Source organism: Staurois parvus, unplaced genomic scaffold (genome assembly GCF_062004578.1).
Source record: "Staurois parvus isolate SC_StPar_1 unplaced genomic scaffold, SC_StPar_1.0 ptg000389l, whole genome shotgun sequence".
NCBI lineage: Eukaryota > Metazoa > Chordata > Amphibia > Anura > Ranidae > Staurois > Staurois parvus.
The window spans coordinates 2039120-2059782 of NW_028318185.1; the positions used below are offsets into that span (position 1 = coordinate 2039120).

A 20663-nucleotide genomic window follows, 5' to 3' on the forward strand; every position below is an offset into this window, starting at 1 on the left:
TGGAAAGCTTATCTGCCATATAGTTGGTCTAATTACGTATGTAATTGTATTTTTGTTTAGCAGAAAACGCTTTTTCCTGTAAATATTGTGCCATAGAATTGCTGGTTTATAATTATTTTGACAGTTTTCATCACAGAAGATTGAAAATGCAGCGCAATTGCTGAACATAGCTGTAATTAAGTGATAATATTTAATACCAGGCCGACTGCTCATTTTCCTGTAGAACTGCCTGTTCTCTGGGTGCAGCATGAATCTCTGATGAGCCCGAAGAGAAAATGTAATTTCTAGAAACATTCTTTCATTGTTTGCCGATTCATTTGCATTTTTTGCAGATTCAAGTTGCACAGCTTTATCAGTTTCCTGCCTCTAAACGTGTTCTAATAAACCACTAGAGAGCATGGAAAGGCAGGTGCCTCGAGGAGAGGAGATGGTATATTACTTCATAGATCTGTTGAGCACTTAGAAATGTGCAAAAGTGATTATGCGCCAAAATGTGGCCGGCCTCTCCAGATTACCACACTTCATTCAACTGTGCATGACACTGATAAGTAGTCGAGCCCAAAACTTTGACTTTTGGGTTCAGATAACTGGAGTGAGTTGGGAAATGTCTGAAGGTCTGTGAGAACATCTCTGGACTCCTTCGTTTAACCCCTACTAGCAATGCACCTATTCTGAAGTCAGCAGAGGTAAAGCCCAATTATAAACACTTAATTTTGCAAATTGAGGTCGGTTGGCATTGACAATAGTGTGTGTACCTGGATAGAAAACTGGTTATAGGAGCGTGTCCTGAGGGTGGTGTTAATAGCGTATCTTCTGAATGGCCTGGAGCCCCAAGACTCAGTCCTGGGACCGATTCTGTTTAAATTGTTCATAAATTATATACCGTGTTTCCTCGAAAATAAGACATTGTCTTATTTTTTTTGTTGGCTCAAAAAACACACTAGGTCTTATTTTCGGGGTAGGTCTTATTTTTTAAATGTCCAGGTGTGGACAGGGGGTGCAGAGGTGAGCTGCAGGCAGTTGTGGATGAGGGTTACTATGGAGAGAGCCGGCGATGACAGTTGTGAGCTGCAGTCAGGTGTTGCAGGGGAGACTTGACATGTGAGTTTCAGACAGGGTGCAGATATGAGCCACAGACAGGGTGCAGGGGTAAGTTGCAGACATGGGATGCAGAGCTGAGCTGTGGCCAGGGGGTGCAGAGCTGAGCTGTGGCCGGGGGGTGCAGAGCTGAGCTGTGGCCGGGGGGGTGCAGAGCTGAGCTGTGGCCGGGGGGGGTGCAGAGCTGAGCTGTGGCCGGGGGGGTGCAGAGCTGAGCTGTGGCCGGGGGGGGGGGTGCAGAGCTGAGCTGTGGCCGGGGGGGGGGGTGCAGAGCTGAGCTGTGGCCGGGGGGGTGCAAAGGTGGGTTGCAATTCAGCTCACCTCACCTCTGCACCCCGCCAGCCACAGCTTACCTCTGCACCCTGTCTGCAACTCACCTGAATCAATTTACCTCTGCAACACCTGACTGCAGCTCACCTTTGCACATCCCCCTCCCCCTCCACTGCCCTCATATGGTTAAATTGCTTTGAAAAACACAGCTGTCAGCAGCCGGCCCCTCTCTATAGTAACTCCCGTTTCGGGTCCTATCTTCCCTCACAGTGCACCAAGCGCACTTACTCACCGCTCCGCCTCTTCCCCACTGAGGCATCGGCTTCCATGCAATAGACTGCAGAAGGAGATGCTCCACCCCTAAACACACTGCATACTGCGCCCGCAGATATCTGTTCCTTCCCTGTCCCACAGTGAGTACAGAGGTAGGGGGGTTCTGTGGGAGCGGATGGTGAGTACAGAGGTAGGGAGGTTCTGTGGGAGCGGATGGTGAGGACTGAGGTAGGGAGGTTCTGTGGGAGCGGACGGTGAGTACAGAGGTAGGGAGGTTCTGTGGGAGCGGATGGTGAGTCCAGAGGTAGGGAGGTTCTGTGGGAGCGGATGGTGAGTACAGAGGTAGGGGGGTTCTGTGGGAGCGGATGGTGAGTACAGAGGTAGGGAGGTTCTGTGGGAGCGGATGGTGAGTCCAGAGGTGGAGAGGTTCTGTGGGAGCGGATGGTGAGTCCAGAGGTAGGGAGGATCTGTGGGAGCGGATGGTGAGTACAGAGGTAGGGAGGTTCTGTGGGAGCGGATGGTGAGTACAGAGGTAGGGAGGTTCTGTGGGAGCGGATGGTGAGTACAGAGGTAGGGAGGTTCTGTGGGAGCAGATGGTGAGGACTGAGGTAGGGGGGTTCTGTGGGAGCGGACGGTGAGTACAGAGGTAGGGAGGTTCTGTGGGAGCGGATGGTGAGTACAGAGGTAGGGAGGTTCTGTGGGAGCAGATGGTGAGGACTGAGGTAGGGGGGTTCTGTGGGAGCTGACGGTGAGTACAGAGGTAGGGAGGTTCTGTGGGAGCGGATGGTGAGTACAGAGATAGGGAGGTTCTGTGGGAGCAGATGGTGAGGACTGAGGTAGGGGGGTTCTGTGGGAGCTGACGGTGAGTACAGAGGTAGGGAGGTTCTGTGGGAGCGGATGGTGAGTACAGAGATAGGGAGGTTCTGTGGGAGCAGATGGTGAGGACTGAGGTAGGGGGGTTCTGTGGGAGCTGACGGTGAGTACAGAGGTAGGGAGGTTCTGTGGGAGCGGATGGTGAGTCCAGAGGTAGGGAGGTTCTGTGGGAGCGGATGGTGAGTACAGAGGTAGGGAGGTTCTGTGGGAGCGGATGGTGAGTACAGAGGTAGGGAGGTTCTGTGGGAGCGGACGGTGAGTACAGAGGTAGGGAGGTTCTGTGGGAGCGGATGGTGAGTACAGAGGTAGGGAGGTTCTGTGGGAGCGGATGGTGAGTACAGAGGTAGGGAGGTTCTGTGGGAGCGGATGGTGAGTACAGAGGTAGGGGGGTTCTGTGAGAGCAGATGGTGCTGTCACTTCAGCCGCGTTTTCTGTGTTTATAAGAGACAGTAGATATGGGTGTGCGCAGGGCCAGTGGCGGAATGGCGTTCCGCCATGTTCCGGTTGGAAAAAAGCCCTGATCACATCTAGGTCTTATTTTCGGGGTAGGTCTTACACTTTAGCAATTCCCAAAAATAGCACTAGGTCTTATTTTCGGGGAAGGTCTTATTTTAGGAGAAACAGGGTAGTGGTTGGAATAAATAGTTCAATCTCCGTGTATAACCACTTGACGCCGACGTAACACAAATATGCGGCCTCACAGAACTGGGCTTTTTTTCTTAGGGCCGCATATTTGCGTAACTGTCTTGACCGTGGTGTCACTGAGAGCACCAGGTTTCGTTCTAACGATTGGGACTCGTGACTCCCGATTCCTGGTTACATGATTGCTGTGATAGCCTCTGGTTGGCTATCACGGCCGTTTATGTACATGGGCCGGACAGGAAGGTGGTTAAAGATCCAACCAGTAAATAGTTGTAAGCCCTTTCCAGAGTTCTGCTCTATACCTAATCCTGGCTGTGACGTTACTTTGAAAAGTCAAAACTTTTTGTTCTCATGGATGGATGTTCTACCAAGTGAATGCTTCAGCATATAATGTCAGTTTCAGGTGTCATGTCCTTGAGGCAGCTATTTAGGCTGCAGCCAATCCCTAATTCTCTTCTCATTTTTTTTCTTGGACCTTTCTTTTGAGTTCATGTGTCCCTCAATGTGGGAGAAAAAATTGTTGTACTAACTGTAAAATCCTTTTCTTGGAGTTCAGTATGGGACACAAAACTGAAGCATGCTAGGTTATTCTGGGCTGGTCTACAGGTTGGTTTTTTTTTGGAGTCCAATTCTCCTGCATAACCTGAAGGTTTAAGATTTCCTGTGCCCCTCAATGGACTCCCAAAAGAAAGTTTTTGATCTTTCACGAAAATCTTTTTTTTTTTTTTTTTTTTTTGCACTAAGCTACAAAATAGACCCTTTCAAGCATACAAATAAAGTAAAATTGTGTTTTGTTTTCTCAGAATAATTCCTGATGTTGGTGACCTCAAGATAAAACGGGACAAAAGCAGCAGACAGGATGTGAGCTTTATGAAGAAGGTAAGTCCCAAACTGTTCAATCTTTATCTGTTGAAACCTGCTTGTTGTACTACTAAAAATCTTTGCTAGAGGTCCGACACAAACCTTCAGTCTATGTTGTGTGTTGACACTCTGCTTCCCAAATGAAGCATCTGAAGGCAATTCAATCCAGACAACTCCTGATCAGCTTTCCACCTTATGCACTACTCTCTATCCAATAGTAGGCAGTCTTGACCTGGTGCTAAAACGTTTAGCCATTGAAAAGCAGATCAGACGCCAACTTCCACTTTTCATTCTTCTGAAACAATCAATAAGGGCACATGTACACCGCAGCTCCTAAGCTGACGTTCAGGAGCTGTTCAGCATTTTTTGCAGCAGCCCCTGAACTCTCCCTAATGTTTTCCTATGTGTCAATGTACACATCGTCGTTTACAGGCAGTTCAGTTTACAGTCGTTTTTTTGAACGCACTAAACTTGCGTTCAGGAGTAGATTTTACAGGTGTTTCAAACACCAAACGCGTGTAAGCGTTTATGCATTTATGAGCGTTTGCCTTTAGAAGCTTTTTTTTAACTGTTTCATGTCCAGATGCTGTCCAGAGCCTTTTTTTCATTAGAAATGCATGCAAAGTGTTTTCCATGTATTCAAATGGACTTATACCAGCACAGTCAGTTCCAGGTTTTGCGTCAAGGAAAAAATGGTAGAACGTGCCGCATTATGCTCATGATGGGATCCATAGTGAATACAACCAGAAAAGACAGCTTATCTCAACACATTCTGCTCTCTCTCTATTTCTCTCAAAACGTCTGAAATAGTTAATTCTTTACTGTTTTTCAGTGCATTCTGGGCATTTGGGAAAGTCTCCTGAAGTTATCTTATAAAACGCTTCAAAAAGCAAACGCGCATAAATGTGGTATGCAAATGCGGCTAAACAGACGTTTTTTAACCTACGTTTTCCAGCAGTCAGTTTCCATCGTTCAGAAGAGTTTTCCAAACGCCCCGTGTACATGATCCCTAACACTCCAAACACAATATTTCTCCCTAGTATTCTGTGCTGACCAGCTCCTAATATTTATAATCCTCTTTGGCTGCTGCACAAAAAAAAGAAAGCAAATCTTTTTAAAATATTTGATATCTATGGCTGCACACCTTTTCCATATCTCACCTATAAAGTGTCAAATCCAAACAGTGCAAAGTGTCCTACATTGGCAGTATATCCTTCAAAGTACAGTATGCTCAATTTCATAGAGAAATAAAAGGATTGCATCTATAGGTACTGGGAGATTAAGCGTCAGAGTTTGCAGAGAAGTTGTAGTCCATTTGAGAACTTCTTGCCTGTACTTATTAGTCACCAGCATATGAAAGGTTTACCTTGCATGGCTTGATCAGCATATCTGCTATCTGGTTTTGACCCTCGGTCTGTTCCAGCCCAGACAGGCTATACCAGGGGTGGGCAAACTTTTTGGCTTGAGGGCCGCAATGGGTTCATATATTGGACCCGGGGGCCGGACCAAGAGTAGATGAATGATGTGTATGTGTCATCCATAGTAAGTATAGTAATATTCCCCCATAGTAAGCATAGTAATTCATCCCCCATATAGTAATTCATCCACCATATAGTAATTCATCCCCCATATAGTAATTCATTCCCCATATTGTAATTCATCCCCCATATTGTAATTCATCCCCCATATAGTAATTAATCCCCCATATAGTAATTCATCCCCCATAGTAATTCATCCCCCATATTAATTCATCCCCCATATTAATTCATCCCTCATATAGTATTTCATCCCCCACAGCACTATTCCCCCCCAAGTAGTAAGCCAAGTCCCCCCTGTGTCAATTCACTTACCTTTGCTCCGCGCGTTCCTCGCCGTGTTCCAGCACCGTTCCGGTCTTCAGGGCGGACTGTGAGAGGAGCCTAGCTCCCCTCACGTTCCTCATGCTGCCCCGCCTACACACATTCTGACAGCCGATGATTGCCACGCTCCGCGGGCCGGATTAAAAGGTCCGCCGGGCCGTAGTTTGCCCATTGCTGGGCTATACACACCCTCTTACCTGTACATTTGCCCCTGCAGCACTAGACTTACCAAGCTGTGGCCTTGACCCTGACTTACTGGGTGTCCATTTCAAACACTGCACTTGCACTATTCTGCCTCCTCAGGAGGGAGCACTGACTGATTGGATAATACTGACCACTGATCAGGCAAATCTTACTTGTCTTATACATATTCAAAGACCTTTCACTGCCTAACCCCTTCACGCCGGTGCCTCCCGGCCCTTTAACAGTTTCAGAAGCCGGGAGGCGGGGTTTAGGGTCATGTGATGCGACGTCACGGCGGTCACATGATTGGGAAAGGTCCCGATCGAAAGAGGAGATCGGGACCTTTCTGTGAGTACCGGACATGTGGGCTGGGAGCACGCAGGGCGCACGTTCTCGGCACATATGTCCTTTTTTAATAGAACGCAAATGTGCGGCCACTCGGCGTCTAGGCCCAGATGCCGGGAGGCCAGACATTTGCGTTCGGCCGGCGTGAAGAGGTTAAAGCAGGACTACACTGCATCTGAGCACCACAAACCGTAAATGCTATTTAGTTCATTTTTAATATTCAAACCAACCCCCCCCCCCCCCCCAATCCATCCGTGTCTCCATACTTTATTTTGCTGAAAAATCACTGAAAAACACCCCCTAGCATTTCTGGCTGTGGCCATCTTGAGAAAGGGCAGATGATTAATGTAGCATTTGCTTCCTGGAATCCATCTGCCCTTAGCTCAGGCATGAATGCAGGAAGGTGTGCTTAGCTGAGAAAACCCTCCTGAAGACTCCTAAGATGTATGATATTATTTGCATAGGCTTGGAAAGCAGGAAGCAACTGAAGAAATGTTAAAAAAAAAGTTTAAAACATGTAGATATGATATACGTCTCTGTCTGTTTACTAATGGTAACAGCATAAGGGTACAAAATAGTCGGTGTTGATTGAGAGAGTGAAGTTCCGTTTTAAACAGGCTCTTCCCCGTCACTATCTGCATCTTTACACTGTGAAAAACTGTCCTGTCACAGTACATTGGGGTTGATTTGCTAAAATGCAAATAGGCTGTTTTATTTGCTTGGGAATAGTTCCTAGACCAGGGGTGTAAAACTGGCGGCCCTCCAGCTGTTGCAAAACTAAAGGTCCCATCATGCCGCTGCCTTTGGGAGTCATGCTTGTAACTGTCAGTCTTGCAATGCCTCATGGGACTTATAGTTTGGCAGCAGCTGGAGGGCCGCCAGTTTGACACCCATGTCCTAGAGCTTGTTGAATGAGGTGAAGCTCTGTTGTCTTCCATCATCCAATCAAGTGCAAGAAAAAATGTTTTTTTTTTCCCTTGGTATTTTTTGCAAAGTTAAAATTCACTCGAGTCACTGAGCGTTGAGGAAAATTCAACTGAAAATTGCAACTTCAAGCGCAACTTCCCAATGCAAAGTGAAAAGCCTGTGTCTTTACTAAAATCAACCCTGTAGTCTCATGATACACACAGTAACACTCTAAATGTTAAAGTAGCAAAGTGCACAATACTGTTTGTAATACAAATAGATAAAATCAATGTCACCAATGTGTAAAAAATGGACTACCTATGCTGTATCAGTTTAATAGTTGTCCGCTTCTTTGTACCTCCTGTATTTTACACTGTTTTATGGTTTATTCAGTAGCCTATATAGTACAACTCTTATTCAGCGTCTCTGTGTCAAAGAAAACAATTGTGCAGACATTGTCTATTAGAAAATTCTTCCTTGTTTCTTTCTTTCCCAAGTGATAAACTCCTCTTCCTCCACTTAATACCCAAATGATAAAAGTCCACTTGCACAAAGAGGGGGGAGGGGGCTCCTCTCACTCCACAGAGTGTCCGATTCAGAATGGCATCATAACATGTGATCAAATAAACTTTAAATAGTGTAGCAGGCAATAAATAGGGATATTGTTCTTTAACCTTTTCCGCACAGCCCATGGCCAGATGGCAGCCGGGCGAGCACCTTGCCATTCCGGGTGGACGCCATATGGCGTCCTTTTGGGCATGCGCAGTTTGTGCGCCCACAGAGCCGTGCAGCAGCGCGATCTGTCCCTGGCCGTGTACCTCGGACACGGCCGATGACAGATCTGTGTACCGGCCCCGTTGCCGGTACCATACGACCTGCTGTAACCAATCACAGCAGGTCACATGACAATTGTATACAATGGATGGCTTCATTCATGCCATCCATTGTATACTAGTGTGCCTAGCTGTGAATGGTCACATCAATCACATGCACAAGCTGGGCCAATCACAGCCCGGCTGTGTCATGTGATTAGCCGTGGCCAAATCACAGCTAAGTACAAAAAAAAACAAAAAACCCTGGATGAATCGATATCATTCAGGTAAATGCTTGCTTATAGCAAAGTAATTCTTTGCTATAAGCAAATAGTGTAAAAAAAAAAATACTGATCACTTCCCCAAAGTAGTACAATGTTACTATGGTAACATTGTACTACTTTGGTCATAGTGAAATATGAAAAAAAATCTTTAAAAAAAAGAAAAAAAATGTAATACATTAAAACTAATAAAACATTTTTTAAATAAATTTTAATTTTTTTTCACACTGTCACCAGTCATTGTCCCTGATCACCGCCATGCCAGTTATTTGATGACGCTGTACTGCACTGGTGACAGTATGTAAAAAAAAAAAAATTGTGAAAATTATTGTTTACATTTTTTCATTTTCTGAAAAATGCCAAAAAAATATAAGTTCAAAAAACTCGCCATTCCTCTTATGAAGTACGTCGGACAGTCTACTTTGCAAAAAGGGGTCATTTGGGGGATATCTGTACTGTTCTGACATTTGGGGGATATCTGTACTGTTCTGACATTCTTGGACCTCAAGACATTAGATTGGCCGTCAGTACTTCAGGATTGATCAATATTCAGATCTATACCATAGTTTGTGAACTCTATAACTTTCCTACAAACTAAATAATAAATACTAATTTGGGTTATTTTCACCAAAGACATGTAGTAGAATACATTTTGACCTAAATTTATGAAGAACAATTATTTATTTGCAAACTTTTATAACAGAAACCAAGAAAAACGTGTTTTTTTTTTCAAAATTTTCGGTCTTTTTTTGTTAATTTAGCAAAAAATAAAATCCCCAGCAGTGATTAAATACCACCAAAAGAAAGCTCTAGTTGTGTTTAGAAAATTATAAAATTTTAATTTGGGTACAATGTTGTATGACCGCGCAATTGTCATTCAAAATGTGAGAGCGCTGAAACCTGAAAATTGGCCTTGGCAGGAAGGGGGTAAAAGTGCCCGGTATGGAAGAGGTTAATGATACAATTATGCTCACAAACAAGCAAGGTGTCTTAGCATAAACACTTACTGGCAAAACTACATGAAAACCTTTTCCAAAATTGCCGCTCTGTAACTTCCGGTTCACGGGCGACGTAACTTTCTAACGCGTTTTGTCACTTCCGACTTCATCTGAGGCCTATTTGGGAAAGAAAGAATCATTTTCTAATAGAAGATATCTGCACAATTGTTTTCTTTGACACAGTGACGCTGAATAAGAGTTGGACTATATAGTTGTGACTTTCGGGGGAGAGTATAATTTGCCGTCAAGGGTTATATATCACTTATTGTATTAGTATTTAGCAATACACTGATACACTTATTTACTTATTCAGTAGCCTGGCACCATTTTTTTCTCTGTATTTTTTATTGTTTTGCTGTTGCTCTTATTATTTTAGTGGTATGAATTATTATTATTATACAGGATTTATATAGCGCCAACAGTTTGCTCAGCGCTTTACAATATAATGGGAGACAATACAGCAACAATACAGTTCAATACAAGAGGGATAGGAGGGCCCTGCTCCTTGGAGCTTACAATCTAGGAGATGATGCAATTCTCTTGTAACCTTGGTGTTTTTTAATTTCTGGTACTTATATACATCAATTTACACAGCGCTTTACATATATATTGTACATTCACATCAGTCTCTAACCCTCAAGGGGTGTACAATCTAAGGTCCGTAACTCACATTCATACATACACGTACTAGGAACAATTTAGACAGGAGCCAATTCACCTACCAGCATGTCTTTGGAGTGTAGGAGGAAACCGGAGTACCCGGAGGAAACCCACGCAGGCACAGGGAGAACATGCAAACTCCAGGCAGGTGGTGCCGTGGCTGGGATTGGAACCAACGACTCTAGTGCTGCCAGGCAGAAGTGCTAACCATTTAGCCACTGTACTGCCCAATTGCAACACTTTTATTTTTCTGCTGAATAGGCTAATTCTATTTACAAGAAAAAAAAAAACACTTATCAGGTAACATTAAACTTTTGAGCTCACCACCTCAATTATCATTGGAATATGAATGATTCAGAGTACGGAGGTCATCTGTGCTAGGTCCCATCTGTGCAGTATAGTTGATTAATATGCAAATGCAAGCATGCTATATATTTTGGCTTGTAGACTTATCCACTCCCCTCTTTAAATATTTCATAATTACAAGAGAAAGGTATTAATTCCTAAAGGTCACAGGTGCTCATGGTATCACTAACTATGGCTAGGAATCCCACCCTTTTTTTTTTTTTTTTTTATTAATCTGCACAATGATCAGTTCAGAATCGCAAAATCTCAGTGTGTAATTGCCCTTCAAAAATCCACTAAAACCTTCATAATTGTCAATAAAGGAATTACATTTTAAATTGGTTCTAAAGCCTCACAATTTTATATTACCGATATCTATTATTGCATGATGTCCCATGCTGAGGATACCTTTTTTCTTTTGACAGGTAATAGCTGACATCTTGCATAGCTCCTACCTGTCAGACCCAGCTGTCAATGACAGTTCTGGTTTACACTAACAATAGAAACCAACCAATCAGAGTAGGTTCATGGGCATTATGTCAGCCATGACATAGTAATCAAAAGAAAAACATTTGTGCATTAACGTAGTAAACCAATAATTTATTAGAAAGCATAAAAATGCATACTCACAAACCAAAGGGGGATAAAAACAGACAAGAAGAGTCTGTAATGACAGTCCAAAGTGATGGTAGGCTAACGCGGTTCGGGAGACAAACTCCCTTCTTCAGAGCTAAAAAGTAAGCCTGCTATTCCAGCATATATAAGGCACAAAATGGCTAAAGAGGACCAGAACAAACCCCCTTAAGGTGCATCTCGCAAAAGTGTCAGCGAGAAAATGGTAGTGTGTATAGGTAGACGGAAGGACAACCAGAACACTTGGGGCAATGGGCATGGCAAAATGAGAAAAAAAGTTTTTTTATGCTTTCTAATAAATTCTTGGTTTACTACGTTAATGCACGAAGAGAGTGCTCCCTATTTTGCTTTTGTTCACCAGTATCAAGATTTCCCGATCTATAAGGGCTGCACCTTTACGAATGACAGTTTCAGTTATCTTAGATGAGTTTGTTCATCATGGCATAGTGATCAACTGCAGGCTGGAGCTATTCACAAAATAAACCCCTTAGATGTCATTGTGCCTCTGTTTAATACTGAAATCTTCAGATACAGTTACACTGTTAAAAAAAATCACCAACCTATTACAAAAGCAGGATTTTTAGCAATGCAGGTTACCAAAGCCCTGAATACTGTTAAAAAAAGTATACAGACTATTTGGGTATCCTTGTTATATTCAAGTTAACTGACGCACACTAATGCTGCCAAATTTGACTTGGTCATCTAGGCTTCTATGACCTGTAGTAATGAAAAGTTTAAAGCCGGTCAACTAATCTTCTTGACTGTAATATAGAAAAGCATATTTGACTCTTGTTGAAGTCCAGATGTTATTAGAATGTCCTTTTAAGTCAGCTCAATGTGAAATTGGCCAGAGAGCTGAAAGCCACAGGAAGAGTCTTACATCTGTTACTCTGAAGCATTGACAAATTAATGTCATTCTGAGTACACATCATTCAGGTCAACGGGCCTTGAAGGCTTCCCTTGTGCAATATGTACTCCTCTACTAACTGAATCCTCTCTCTCCTGGAGTCACCTGGTGTCAGCTGCACAACATCAGCTTTTAGAGCTTCTTCTGTGTTATTAAATAATAAAGTATATCTACCCTTTAAATCAATTGATCGTGAGCAATTCACTAAATAAAAACAAATTAAAAAATGTCAACATTTTAAAAATTGTTAGAGGGAGGGGTGATTATAGCTGTATTAGTGCACTTGCGACAGAAACAATTGATATACTGTCTGCGATACTTTTTTTATTTGCACTAACACGGGTTAAAATTTCGAGTCCAGACCTACTAGTGGGTCACAAAACTTACTTGCCACCGGTTGCCCCACCCAACCTTGCCCAGGTCCGCCCCCAACCACGCCCCCTTAAAGCTTATGAAATTACATTTTTCTTTAGAATAAATAGTCCGAAATATAAAACTGTACACGGTAATGTATATCCCCCCTCCCCTCTACTCCATTATAGTGATATGACATGTATACAGTAATGATTACTGTATACATGTCATATCACTATAATGGAGTACAGGGGAGGGGAGATATACATTACTGTATACATGTCATATCACTATAATGGAGTACAGGGGAGGGGGGATATACATTACTGTATACATGTCATATCACTATAATGGAGTACAGGGGAGGGGGGATATACATTACTGTATACATGTCATATCACCATAATGGAGTACAGGGGAGGGGGGATATACATTACTGTATACATGTCATATCACTATAATGGAGTACAGGGGAGGGGGATATACATTACTGTATACATGTCATATCACTATAATGGAGTACAGGGGAGGGGGATATACATTACTGTATACATGTCATATCACTATAATGGAGTACAGGGGAGGGGGGGATATACATTACTGTATACATGTCATATCACTATAATGGAGTACAGGGGAGCTGGGATATACATTACTGTATACATGTCATATCACTATAATGGAGTACAGGGGAGGGGGGATATACATTACTGTATACATGTCATATCACTATAATGGAGTACAGGGGAGGGGGGATATACATTACTGTATACATGTCATATCACTATAATGGAGTACAGGGGAGGGGGGATATACATTACTGTATACATGTCATATCACTCTAATGGAGTACAGGGGAGCTGGGATATACATTACTGTATACATGTCATATCACTATAATGGAGTACAGGGGAGGGGGATATACATTACTGTATACATGTCATATCACTATAATGGAGTACAGGGGAGGGGGGATATACATTACTGTATACATGTCATATCACTATAATGGAGTACAGGGGAGGGGGGATATACATTACTGTATACATGTCATATCACTATAATGGAGTACAGGGGAGGGGGGATATACATTACTGTATACATGTCCTATCACTATAATGGAGTACAGGGGAGGGGGGATATACATTACTGTATACATGTCATCACTATAATGGGGTACAGGGGAGGGGGGATATACATTACTGTATACATGTCATATCACTATAATGGAGTACAGGGGAGGGGGGATATACATTACTGTATACATGTCATATCACTATAATGGAGTACAGGGGGGGGGGATATACATTACTGTATACATGTCATATCACTATAATGGAGTACAGGGGAGGGGGATATACATTACTGTATACATGTCATATCACTATAATGGAGTACAGGGGAGGGGGGATATACATTACTGTATACATGTCATATCACTATAATGGAGTACAGGGGAGCTGGGATATACATTACTGAGTAATGTATATCCCATCTCCCCTGTACTCCATTATAGTGATAGGACATGTTGTATACAGTACTTACTGTCTGCCCGAGTCCCCTGTAGCGGAGGAGAGGGTGTCTCCTCTCAGCGGAGGAGAGCGGACCTCTCCTGCACTTGTCCCCTTGGCGGCGGTGCCGCAGAAGCCGGAAACCGGAAGTTGTAAACCGGAACTCGGCTTCACAATGAGGCTTGGAGCGCAGGTGCAGTCGCTCCAAGCTTCATCTGTGCTCACCGCTCGCCACAGAGGAATTTCTCCTCGCATTTGGCGAGTGGGCTAGTGGCTTTTTCAAGCCCTGCACTAACATACAATTTTGAGGACAAGCTTTTGGGGTATGTCCCCTTCTTCAAGGTCCAGGCAATACTACTTCACAAAGTTTTAGCAGAATGTTAAAAGAAATGTTAAAAGGGGGAGGAAAAAAAAACAGAAAAAAACACACACAAACAAATGTACACAGCAATGGTTATAAAACTAGGATTAGACTAGAGATAAGATGAAGCAAAAGCAAAGACTTGGGGGGGATAACACTCACTGAGGAGGCCGTAAAACTGTTGGATAGTGAGAGAAGAATCCCATGTCCAAATTAAGGCCGTTATCTCTTGTATCAAATAGAAATATCATTCTTCGTTCAAAAGTTTTCCTTTCCTGAATAGTTTTGAAATTTCCTTTACGAATTACAATATTGAGGTCCGGTTGTGTGAAATGGTGTCCCACAGGTGTGCAGAAGTCATCCTTATGTTCCTTGATGGTATGTCTGTCTGAGGGAGGGGAAAAGTCATAGATTCCCTTCTGTTCTAAAATTCTAACCTTTTTATTTTTCGTGTAAATTTAGTTCCTTTTTAATAAAACTGTAGAATTGTTAGAATTATTGGGTGACATTGGGCAGTCCTCTAGAGACAGCCCAGCCCCCCCCAATACTCACAGACACACTAGTCTTTCTGACAAACTTCAGCATGGGAAAGTTAGTAATCTGGGTCATGTCAGAAATGACAGCCTCTTTTGTATAAATGACAGGTGATTTAAAAAAATCTAGGACTTTCAATCTACCCATTAGCAGCAATAGGAAAGCACAGCACAGATTTTATTTATTCATGCCTTTAAAGCCCATTATTACTCTCGTCTCTCTGTATCTCATTTTTATTCCCTAAAGTCCTTTTCTCATAAAATGCCTATTTACGCCGCAAATTGATTGAAGTGTGGTTTTTCCATTACATTGCGTGCGATTGCCCTTTCCTGCTATTGAATTTTAAGGCCACTTCTTATAATCTTCCTGGTAAATAATTTTTTTTTTTTTTTTTAAGTTTTGCATTGTGCATCTTTTTTAGTTCATAAAAACTCCCAATAAGCATGTAAATGTGACCTCCACAGACCCTGAACTGATGACTGCAAAGAAAATAATGTACATTAAAGCAAAAACAAAATAGATGTGTAAATCACTCCCAGTAGGATTTAAAGAAAGGAATAAAATCTTACCTTCTGGTGTATTATTAATAATGAAAATGGGTCCAAATATAATGTGGTATACATTAATTTAATTAATGCTTTTAATGCTTTTTTTTTTTAATTGATTAAGATTGAAATGACATACTTTATGGCTAAAGGCAGCCATTTTGACTATCAAGCAAACCTGTTCCTTAGGAAAAAGTGTCATCACTGAGCATGAAACGCTTAACATACCAAAGCATCAGTTATTCATTTTACTCATATTATTATTATTATTTATTTATTTCAGGTACTTCTATAGTGCTGTCAATTTACGCAGCACTTTACATATATTTTGTACATTCACATCAATCCCTAACCCTCAAGCGGTGTACAATCTAAGGTCCCTAACTCACATTCATACATACACATACTCCTAGAGATGTTTCAGATCTAACTATTTCTTCCATATTCCTTTGGGAGCCTAATTGACTATTTTGGTATACACTGAGAGTTTTTATGAAATATTGTATTATAGTCTACGTTCTCGTGTAGCCAAACACTGCTTTGTGAAGGTTTGGATGGCGTCCACCATGACTTAACTCATTATTTTTAGAGCTGTGTGTACCTTGATTGCCCTGGCACTAGTGTGCAACACAAGTTGGAAAATGACCACCACCAGATGTTTAATGGCCAGTTGTCTGTTTTTGTATTTAGCATGGCCAGCAGCTCTACCGTCACATATATCTGGGCTGTAAGGAGGACGACAATGTACACAAGAACTTTGAACTTTTGTATACAGCCTTGGCTCTTCTCACCATCGAACTGGCCAATGAAGAAGTTGTCATCGACCTGATCCGGGTGGCTATTGCACTACAGGTTGGTTTTAGAAGATTCTTGGTAAAAGCTGAATTCGAATAAGAGCTTAGCTCTACCATGTTAGGCCTGAAATACAGTGAACTAGTGAATTATAAGTAGTTGTGTCAATGTTTGTTTGTTTTTTTTCTTGCTAATATATAACTTTCCATGAAGCATCATTCATCCTAATAATATATGTAAACCCTGTGCCCTTATTCAGTGGCGTTGCTAGAACCTTCAGGGCCCCAATGCATGAAACCATGAAGGGCCCCCCTATCCCCCTGACTTGGGGCCCTTCCATCTGAGCCCGGTGGTGGAACGCCAGGACCTGGTCGCAAGCACAACCTTTTTACCATGGTAGTTCCACCACTGGTATCAGTAGTTTTTGATTTTTGTTATTTTATTTTTTTAAATAGTTTTAAGAGCCCCGTTGAGGCGCTTTGCTTTTGCTATATTCAGCCGCCCCCGCTGCTTGTCCTGTCCAGGCGTACAGGCAGGTCCGTTGCAAGGATTTTTGCCTACACAGGCGAAAGTACATTTTGCCGCTCCCCATCTTTCAGCCACCCTGCGCCTGGTATTGCTGCCCAACCACCCCCCATCTTCCAGACAACCCAAGCTGATACTACTGTAGCCCCCCCCCCCAATTCTCCATCCATTCTGCATTGGTACTGCTAGACCACCTCTGTCTTCCAGCCACCCCACACTGGTACTGCTAGACCCCCCTCTGTCCTCCAGCCACCCAACAATGGAGTTGTTCTACCCCTTACCCACCCACCCCCCCCCCCCCCCTTGCATCCAGTGAATGCCACTGGAACACCCCCCAAATCCCCAAGTGGCTGGGGATTTGGATTTTACTGCCACCTCCTGGCACCCTAGTGTGGTTGACACCAGCCCTGCCAACCAGCATGGTCTGGAGATGGGGCTCCTGTCCCTATGGAAGATGGGGTTCCTTTCCTTAGGGGAGATGAGGTCCCTGTCCCCAGGGTGGGGAGTCTCTATCCCCAGTGGAAATTAGGTTCCTTTCCCCAGGAAAGGTGGAGTGTGATGTATGGGGGAGATGGGGTCATCTCCCTCACCGTGACCAAGCTGCAGGGTGAGGTTGATGGAGTACAGGTACTAGATCTTGGCCAGTATGGTCTGGCTGTGCCATCTGTGTCCACGAGGAAGCATACTGTGCTGCGATCGGCTGCCCTTCAATCCCTCATCCATGGTTGCCTGGGCTCCCTCCAGCAGTATAGACAGAGCGATCAGTGTGGGAAGACACATCTTCCGCTCCATAAGGAGGGAGGAGATATATGTAATGTATGATGGGTTGAGGAGGGGGGCCTGGAAGACAAGCCTGCGATGTCTTCAGGGGGACCAGCTCTCATAGGGCTGCACCTGTGCGCTAGAAGATCTTTTGTCCAGGAGCACTGTGCGCCAGAGGGCCCTGTACAAAGGAGGTGATGGAGGTGACTCAAGGGGAAGGGGGGGTCCTGGGAATCTGGATGGGGGGACATTGAACTGAGTGACACTCTATGGGGCAGGAGAGAGGGACCAGCAGAGGTCACGGGGAATGTGAATAGCAACCACTGCGGAAGGGCATGTAGCTCTACTACCCTCCCCCGCCCTCTAGCCACTCGGGGTGTTGTTACTGCTACCTACCACCCACCCAACTGCCTATGTTGCCTGCATACAGGAGAACCGCATGGGCCTCCTGCAGCTCAGGCCAGGTCACAGTTGGGACTCCTGCTACCTATATAGCTACGCCCCTGTGTTTCAACCAGATTTTGTACTCTACTAATATACACCTCATTCTTGTGTCACCAGTCTGTTGTGATGTGGAACCCCTCGTATGTACTTGTTTTCTCTAGCATCTATTGAGGTACACAGGATTTTACTCTTGGAACTATAAGCTATGCTGTCACCTACAAAAGAACGAAACATTAATGTGGTCGTTAAGGCTCAATGTTTTTTACCTGCATGCATTGACCCGGGACCCGAGAAGAAGAGGATCCGAGCTGCTCTGTGCAAAACCACTGCACAGAGCAGGTAAATATGATATGTTTGTTATTTAAAGAAAAAAAAAAAGACTTTAGTATCTCTTTAAGCGCAAAAATAAATAGGCCATCCCTAGGGGCATCACGCCTCTTACACCTGCCATGCTTTCAGTTTCGCTGGTGGCAGGTTGCTGTACATAGCTACTTGAAAACATAAAAGCACCCTGCCTCAGTACTGCTCAAGAGCTCTCCGTCCTGATGCAACCATTTTGCCCTTATTAAATTCTGGGATTCCTTTTGAGGACTCAACCCTTTTGTACTCACTTTTGATTCAGGATAAGGTTTAGTGCTTATACACGCATGGATTTATTAGATGCATTTTTTACCTAAACCTGGTAAACGCACTTGTGCTTTATGAACACAATTGTTATTTTATTTTTAATAACGTGTCTGCTCAAGCAGAAAGCAGATTTCAAAAACCAAGACAGTACATTCTAAAACAAAATCTGGTACAAGACATAACATGAAAGATAAGAAGTGTATACAGCACCATAGAGAGCAAATGGCTTTTTAATTATACAATAATTAACTCGAGTGTAATGACTACACTAAAAGCTTCTTAAAACATTGGGGAATAAAACACATTTAAAGTAGATCTAAACTCTAATTGGATGAAATTTAGTTTCCTAAATTATAAACCATTATCCTGTGCATCATAAACAATTCCCATATTTTTTTTTTTACATAAAATACAGTTTTGCTGCCTTTTTTTTTTGTATGTCAGTGGTTCTGTAGGTACTGATCATGTCTACATGTAATTCCTCCAGCATCAGCTGCACATCTTTGCTCTGAACTGGCTTCTCAGTGGTGACAGAGGTGGACCATGCATGAACAATATGTGTTGCCAGGGCAATATGTGCAGGAGAGGAGAGTGGGAGTGTGACAGTGGACAGTATGTGCAGGAGAGGAGTGTGGAGGGTGTGACAGTGGACAGTACAGGTGAAACTCGAAAAATTAGAATATCGTGCAAAAGTTCATTTATTTCAGTAATGCAACTTAAAAGGTGAAACTAATATATGAGATAGACTCATTACATGCAAAGCAAGATAGTTCAAGCCGTCATAATTGTGATGATTATGGCTTACAGCTCATGAAAACCCCAAATCCACAATCTCAGAAAATGAGAATATTGTGAAAAGGTGCAATATTCTCGGCTCAAACTGTCCCACTCTAATCAGCTAATTAAGCCATAACACCTGCAAAGGGTTCCTGAGCCTTTAAATGGTCTCTCAGTCTGGTTCAGTAGGAATTACAATCATGGGAAAGACTGCTGACCTGACAGTTGTGCAGAAAACCATCATTGACACCCTCCATAAGGAGGGAAAGCCTCAAAAGGTAATTGCAAAAGAAGTTGGATGTTCCCAAAATGCTGTATCAAAGCACATTAATAGAAAGTTATGTGGAAGGGAAAAGTGTGGAAGACAAAGGTGCACAAGCAGCAGGGATGACCGCAGCCTGGAGAGGATTGTCAGGAAAAGGCAATTCAAAAGTGTTGGGGACTTTCACAAGGAGTGGACTGAGGCTGGAGTCAGTGCATCAAGAGCCACCACACACAGGCGGAACCTGGATATGGGCTTCAAATGTCGTATTCCTCTTGTCAAGCCGCTCCTGAACAACAAACAACGTCAGAAGCGTCTTACCTGGGCTAAATAAAAACAGACCTGGTCTGTTGCTCAGTGGTCCAAAGTCCTCTTTTCTGATGAGAGCAACTTTTGCATGTCATTTGGAAACCAAGGACCCAGAGTGTGGAGGAAGAATGGAGAGGCACACACTGCAAGATGCTTGAAGTCCAGTGTGAAGTTTCCACAGTCTGTGTTGATTTGGGGAGCCATGTCATCTGCTGGTGTTGGTCCACTGTGCTTCATTAAGTCCAGGGTCAACGCAGTCGTCTACCAGGAGATTTTGGAGCACTTCATGCTTCCTTCTACAGACGAGCTTTATGGGGATGCTGACTTCATTTTCCATCAGGACTTGGCACCTGCCCACACTGCCGAAAGCTCCAAAACCTGGTTCAATGACCGTGGGATTACTGTGCTTGATTGGCCAGCAAACTCACCTGCCCTGAACCCCATAGAGAATCTATGGGGCATTGCCAAGAGAAAGATGAGAGACATGAGACCGAACAATGCAGAAGAGCTGAAGGCCGCTATTGAAGCATCCTGGTCTTCCATAACACCTCGGCAGTGCCACAGGCTGATAGCTTCCATGCCACGCCGCATTGAGGCAGTAATTGCTGCAAAAGGGGCCCAAACCAAGTACTGAGTACATATGCATGCTTCTACTTTTCAGAGGTCCGATATTGTTCTATGTACAATCCTTGTTTTATTGATTGCAGGTAATATTCTCATTTTCTGAGATTGTGGATTTGGGGTTTTCATGAGCTGTAAGCCATAATCATCACAATGATGACAAATCATGGCTTGAACTATCTTGCTTTGCATGTAATGAGTCTATCTCATATATTAGTTTCACCTTTTAAGTTGCATTACTGAAATAAATGAACTTTTGCACGATATTCTAATTTTTCGAGTTTCACCTGTAT

The 20663-nt window shown here is 43.3% G+C and overlaps 1 protein-coding gene across 1 annotated transcript in view; it reads left to right on the forward strand.

The window, feature by feature from the left end:
- The window catches only part of EFR3A (EFR3 homolog A), a 270999-nt gene that overhangs the window by 194428 nt on the left and 55908 nt on the right, over window positions 1–20663 (forward strand). The window contains exons 15-16 of the mRNA XM_089685931.1: window positions 3960–4035; window positions 15942–16103. Of these exons, the coding sequence (XP_089542057.1) occupies window positions 3960–4035; window positions 15942–16103 (238 nt within the window). The remainder of the gene's footprint in view (window positions 1–3959; window positions 4036–15941; window positions 16104–20663) is intronic.